The 7108-nt window shown below is 39.8% G+C and overlaps 1 protein-coding gene across 1 annotated transcript; it reads left to right on the top strand.

Annotated features, from left to right (window-relative positions):
* The first annotated feature begins 1749 nt into the window (after positions 1 to 1749).
* Positions 1750 to 2345, top strand: LOC125196527 (ethylene-response factor C3-like). Its single transcript, XM_048095079.1, has one exon. The coding sequence runs from the start codon at positions 1750 to 1752 to the stop codon at positions 2209 to 2211; it is 462 nt and encodes a 153-aa protein (XP_047951036.1). The 3' UTR covers positions 2212 to 2345.
* Positions 2346 to 7108: the final 4763 nt, after the last annotated feature.

Genomic DNA, 7108 nt, shown 5'->3' with positions numbered 1-7108 from the left:
TTATAATATACTTACAGTGTGATAAGATACATTTGTTTTTTATAATGAAATTAAATTATATCACTCTATCTATTCTCAATTTAAGGAGTCCGATTCTTTTAAATATGGCTATATATTAGAATGAACATATTAGTATTGTATACTGATATTGAACATACATCATGACAACCTAATTTAATTAATTATAATAGCCTATAAAGTTCATGACAACCTAATTTAATTAATTATAATAGCCTATAAAGTTTATGTCATTTATATAGAAATTAGTTATGGTAATGGTCTGATTGTCGCAAGATTTGACCTTATTTAAGCAATTAGTGTTGCAATGATGTAGACGAAATATATTTTTGAATTTGTAATGACAATTTTGTTTTCAATGACAGGCATTGAGTAATTTTATGAGAATTAGTTGTTCATACATCAAGATATATGCATTAAAAACATGTACTGCCAATTTGAATTAAAATGAACTAAATTTAATGTTATCAAAATGTTACTTAGATGTTGTAATGATGTTAATTCAATATTATGCTGATTACTACTTTTAACTATTGTGGGTTAGTATGCATGTGTTGTGCTAAAGTAAATACAATATTATATTGATATAAGTTTAATGTTATTCTGAGGGAATACTTTTGAAATTATTTTTAAAGTAGTGCTTATCATTTTTTTGAATTCCCTTTTGCTTGATAAATATTAAATGTGTTGTGCTAAAGTAAATTCAATGTGATATGCAGAAGAATACTTTTGAAATTATTTTTAAAGTAGTGCTTATCATTTTTTGAATTCTCTTTTGCAGAATAAATATTAACTACAAAAGTACTCCCTCCGTCCCGGATAATTCGTCTCAGTTTTCTATTTCGGTCCATCTCACATAATTTGTCCCATTTCACTTTTACCATTTTTGATAGTGGACCCCATATTCCACTAACTTATTCCTATTCATATTTTATCATAAAACTAATATATAAAGGTAGGACCCACATTCCACTAACTTTTTCAACCCACTTTTCATTACAATTCTTAAAACCCGTGCCCGGTCAAAGTGACCCGAATTATCCGGGACGGGGGGAGTATAATGTTATTTTGTAACCTCCGTTCTACAAGAGTATGTACTTTTAGCTGGCATGAGTTTTAATATACAATTGATAGTATAAGAGAGTTGAAAGAAAAAGTAATAAAAGTATTATTAGTGGAGAATGAGTATCGTCTTATTAAAGAAAAAAGATTTTTTTAAATTAGAAAGTGTATACTCTTATGTGACGAATTAAAAATAATACATATTCTTATTGGACGGATGAAATAATAGATTTATGTCTCCCTCATTTACATCAGTTACTCATTTACTCTATGCGACGCGACAGCATCATAAGTATATATATATATGGTCCATTCTTTATATCAAAATTTTGAACTACATGCTTAGAATTAATTAACAAGAAGTCATCCAAACAAGTCAAAATTGAATAAAGTTTGTCGATAAACCCTGCACCATTTCTCATCTATTGATCTATGAATCATCGTATATATAGAGTTAATTAAATGCCTCCACTAAAAAAATAAAAAAATGAAAATAATACTCCCTATATTAAAAATATGGCCATGGCAAATTGGCAATAATAAAACCAAGGCATCTATTTGTCCAGGAATCTTTCTTTCATGCCCAACAAAAGAAATACTAAACCTTATAAAATGCAGAATCATATAGTATATATATATCATCCTTCACAGAAGGGCAAGTGCAAAAGAATGAAATCTTCATATATCGTGAAGCAAGAAGACGATAAGATCCTTTGTTTCAACGGCTGCACGGGCGAGGAGGCCGCGAAAAGGCGATACATCGGGGTTAGAAAGAGGCCGTGGGGGAAATACGCAGCCGAAATTAGGGATTCAACGAGACATGGAGTGAGGGTTTGGCTCGGCACATTTAACACCGCAGAAGAGGCTGCTTTGGCTTATGATCAAGCTGCATTCGCGACGAGGGGTGCTCTCGTTTCTCTGAATTTTCCGTTGGAGAAAGTTGTGCAGTCGCTGCAGAAGATGAATTTCAGATGCGAAGAGGGCTCGTCGCCCGCAAAAGCCCTAAAGGAGTCTCACAAGATGGTCAGACAGCCATCTTGCAGAAAGAAGCAAGCTGATGTTGTGGTTCTTCAAGATTTGGGATCTGATTTGTTAGATGAGCTTCTATCTCACACCTCTAATTGTGATTAATTCTTGTTTTAACTTATGCAATCTATGTTCTATATATATATGGTCCATCTTGAATGGTGTATTAGACATGTTTTGGGAATAGAGAAATAATGAGAGGAATAATAAGATTGATAATTTGATGATTTATTATTACTGCAGAGGCTAACCCTTTATATAGGGTTGATACATGTGTAAATAAGGAACAATATCAATCAAATATCAATCAATCTATTCTATTCTTGGAGTATAATTGTGGAGGATAATTAGGATTATTCCTTGCTATCTTTTCCTTTCTTAACACTCCCCCTCAAGTTGAGTTGTGGGATCTCCGAAACTCAACTTGCCAAGTACGTTTGTGAGACTTCTTGAGTTGACTGCTTTGGTGAGGATATCGGCTAGTTGATCTTCTGACCGGACAAACGGTAGTTCCACAACTCCACTTTCTAGCTTTTCTTTGATGAAGTGTCTGTCCATTTCAACATGCTTTGTTCTATCATGCTGTACTGGGTTCTCAGAGATGCAGATTGCCGCCTTATTGTCACAGTATAGTTGGCTCTTGTCTTGAGTGAGCCCTATTTCACTCATCAGCCTCCTCAACCATAGGATTTCCATCAATCCACTTCGTATCCCTCTGAACTCAGCTTCTGCACTTGATAGTGCTACCACTTTTTGTTTCTTACTCCTCCAAGTAACTAGATTACCTTCAACAAATGTGAAGTATCCAGCCGTTGATTTTCGATCGACTGGATTACTTGCCCAATCAGCATCGGTGAACCCATATACTCCTCGATGTTCGTTTTTTCTAAACATTATTCCATGCCCAACTATTCCCTTCAGATACCTCACAATCCTTAATGCAGCCTCATAGTGGTCTTTTTGTGGTCGATGCATAAACTGACTTACTATTCCCACGGCATAAGCGATATCACGTCTAGTGTGGGAGAGGTAGATGAGCTTCCCCACTAGTCGCTGGTATTGGCCTTGATTTGCTAATTCTGCCTCTTCAGAAATTTGCAACCCATGATTTACTAGGATTGGTGTATCTGTGGGTTTGTGGGTTTGCAGTCTATCAGACCCGTTTCAACCAGAATATCCAAGGTATATTTCTTTTGCCTCAAAAAAATTCCTCCCTCAGAACGCAGCACTTCTATCCCCAGGAAATATTTGAGGTTTCCCAAGTCTTTCATCTCGAACTCCTGAAATAAACTCCCTTTCAGCCTCTCTATTTCCTCTGTATCGTCTCCTGTGATGATCATATCATCTACATAGATGATCAGGCATGTGATTCTGTTGCCCCTCCTTTTCATGAATAGAGTATGATCCGAGTTGCTCTGCTTGAAACCATACTTGTTCATGGCTTCTTTGAATCTCCCAAACCAGACTCTTGGTGACTGCTTGAGTCCATAAAGAGTCTTCTTCAGCCGACATCCTTCTCCCTTCTTAAATCCCTCAGAGAATCCTGGGGGTGCTTCCATGTATACTTCTCTTTTTAGTTCCCCATGTAAAAATGCATTTGTCACATCGAATTGGTGCAGAGGCCAGTCTCAATTTGTAGCAACTAAAAGTAAGGTTCGAATGGTATTCATCTTTGCTACCGAGGAGAACGTCTCATTGTAATCGACTCCGTACGTTTGTGTGTATCCTTTTGCAACCAGTCGTGCCTTGTATCTCTCTATCGATCCATCTGGTCTTCGTTTGATAGTGAACACCCACTTGCACCCAACTTCCTTCTTCCCATCTGGTATTTTGCACTTTTCCCAAGTGCCGTTTTTTTCTAGAGCTCCCATTTCCTTCAACATTGCCTCACGCCAGTGTTTGTGTCTCCAAGCTTCTTCAACAGTACAAGGAATCTCCTCTTCCTCATATAGCGCAGCCTCAAATGCGTGAGCCATTTCTGAAAGGTGGCCTTTGGCTAAGTTCGCCACGGAGTACTTAGATTTCCTGCCAATGATCTCTGGACTATATCTCTTTGGTGGGACTCCTCTGTTGGGCCTTGCTGGTAATTTATATCCTCCAACTCCTTCACCTATCTGTTCCTCCAATAAATCGTAAATTTCAGCTTCATCTTGCGACTCAGTTTCGGGCTCAATATCTGTCTCAGGGTCAGTCTCACCAATGCTAGTATTGATATGCTCTGGAGAGGTATCAGAAGTACTTACAGCGGATACCAGTAGGGGAATTTCTTGGATGGGCTCACTGATTGGTGATGGCTGTATTTCTGGTCCTTGTTCCGGTGATGTCAATGCTGCTGAAGGGCTTAACGTTGGAAACCGGCTTAGTGGGTCAGTTTCACTCTCCCCCTGGCCGCTAAGGTGGTGGAAAAAATAATCTGTTTCGAGGAAATCACAGTTCATGGTGGTGAACATGTGATTGGACTTAGGATCAAAGCACCGATATCCCTTTTGAGAGTGCCCGTACCCCACGAAGACACATTTTATGGCGCAAGGTGAGAGTTTGGTTCGCTCATGTTTTGGTATATGGACAAAAACTGAGCATCCAAATACTCGAGGCTTAAGGGTCAAAGGTTGTGGGATTTGTGCTAAAGTTGAGAGGACCTCTAGTGGTGTTTGGAGGTCTAGGGTGCTAGAGGGTAACCGATTTGCTAGATAAACGGATGCGGCAATAGCTTCAGGCCAGAAGTGTCTAGGTGTGTTGGATTCAATGAGCATGGCTCGAGCCATTTCTAGGAGAGTACGGTTTTTCCTTTTAGATACTCCATTTTGCTCTGGGGTATATGGGCAAGTAGTTTGGTGAACTAGTCCCTTAGAATGGCAGAAGGTTTTCATTTTTGAGTTGACGAACTCTCCCCCATTATCTGATCGAAGGATTTTTATATTTTTCTGGAATTGAGTTTGAACAAGGGCATGAAAGTGGGTAAAATGTTCAAAAACCTCGTTCTTGTGTTTCATAAAGTAGACCCAGGTCATACGAGTACAATCATCTATAAAGAGAAGAAAATATTTGAACCCTTGTCCCCTCATCACTGGAGAGGGACCCCACACATCAGAATGAACAAGAGAAAACAAGGAGTCAACACGGGTATTATTGGATTTATAAGAATGTCTATGGCTTTTAGCCAACACACAAGTTTCACAATGCAAATCTTGACTAAATTTAGGAAAAAGGATTTTCAAATAACCCGTAGACGGATGTCCTAAACGACGATGCCAGAGCCATGCTTCTCTATCAGCATTCCCTTGAGTTAGCAAAGCAGTTCCGTGTTCTGCTATTTCGTCCACATAATACAGCCCATCCCGCTCAGTGCCACGTCCAATAATTTCCCCTGTCCTGATATCCTGCAGTAGACAAAAATTTGGTTGCATCAAAAGAGTACAATTTAATTCCTTTGTCACATGACTAATTGACAACAGTTTATGCGACATGGAGGGAACATATAAACAATTAGATAAAGTCAGAGCAGATGAAATTCTGACAGTCCCGGCTCCCTCTACAGAGGTAAATTCTCCACTGGCCGTTTGAATGTGACTTTTGTTAGAGTTTGTATACTAGAAATCACGTTTCGAGTGATTGAATACTGTAAAACTCTTATTTTATTTTCCAATGAATAAAACAGATTATTTTTGTCATAATGTTGTTATGTTTTACATTTAATGGATGTTAATGCATGTTTAAATGTATAAGTTAACTTAACAAAGTCTAAGTCTTTGTTTTAGTAGACCGGTTGTGGGCGTCGTCCACTTTAAGGTAATACGGTCAGTTCTAAACAAAGAAAAATATGAATTTCACAACCTAGATGGAATTAGACTACCCATCGAGAAAGGTTGCAATGTCAGTCCGTATATTTCTAAGCCTTACTGAAATAAGATGACATTGGTGTGGTATAGCACTGAACGGATCTAACAGCAAGACTTGCCTTGGGCTATCTACTGAAAGGCGAGGTCTTGATAAATATTTATTTCTTAATCAATGTAGGTTAGCATTGAGCATACGGTATTGATTATGCATTGCTTTGACTTATCAAATGGTGCGGGTTTTTCGTAGCCCAATTATCCTGATATATTGGGCAGTGGTGATCGATATCTAGGGCATACGAAGTAGGCAAGTTTTCGAGTATTTGAAATCTGTTTTCACAAAGTAGTGGGGTTGCCTGATAATTTCCATCAATTTTAGGGTCTGTATTGATAATTCTTGGCTGTATAGTGCATTTTCTAGGATTTATCAAAGTTTGGGGCTGAGTTTGCAATATTCCGGGATCTGGTGGGTGGCATTTAGTATTAACAAACATAGGGGGTTCATTATGTAGTAGTGTAAAGTGTTGGGGATCTGAGAAAAAACTCTCAAGCCCTAATTTACCTCCGCCTAAATTAGGCGCCTCCATCTCATTCGACTCCCCAACCGGAGAAGCCGCGCCGCCTCCTCTGGCGACTGATGCCACTCCGACCATCTTTCCCTCTGCTCCCGAGTTTCCGCCTTGGTTGACAGCGGCCTCTTGGTTGCTCCCGATGGTGGCAGCCGGTGCTCTCTCTCCTCCGGCAACAGCTGCAGCCGCCCGACCCCCTCTGAACGGCGCCGACGGTGGATTGTTCTTAGCTTTCCTCTCCTGCCACCATTCCGGGTATCCGTGGAGCTCAAAGCATGTCTCACGAGTGTGTTTTTTCTTTCCACAGTGAGAGCACATTAGCTTCGACTTGTCCTCCTCCGGTGGTCGTCTACTCCAATTTCCACTATTTCCGGCGCTGCTTCGTTGAGTGGGGTTCCGGTGTGCCGCCGAGTTTGGCCATGGAGGGGTCACGGCTAAGCCTGCCCCGACTCCCTGGGCGCCGGAGTCCTCCGTCTGGAGAACGCTTGATCGGACGTCTTCTCGCCGGAGGATGGCGTATGCAGCTTCTGCAGAGAGAAGTGGTTCCATCCTTAGAATCTCCTTCTTGATGCTTTCATATCTGCTATTCAGGGCTAC

This window comes from Salvia hispanica, chromosome 1 (assembly GCF_023119035.1).
Source record: "Salvia hispanica cultivar TCC Black 2014 chromosome 1, UniMelb_Shisp_WGS_1.0, whole genome shotgun sequence".
Lineage (NCBI taxonomy): Eukaryota > Viridiplantae > Streptophyta > Magnoliopsida > Lamiales > Lamiaceae > Salvia > Salvia hispanica.
The sequence above is the reverse complement of the archived record's forward strand: the minus strand, read 5'-3'. Positions and strand labels throughout refer to the sequence as shown.

Excerpts from the sequence above, each read along its gene's own strand:
- LOC125196527 (XM_048095079.1), top strand. The coding sequence starts at position 1,750 with ATGAAATCTTCATATATCGTGAAGCAAGAAGACGATAAGATCCTTTGT.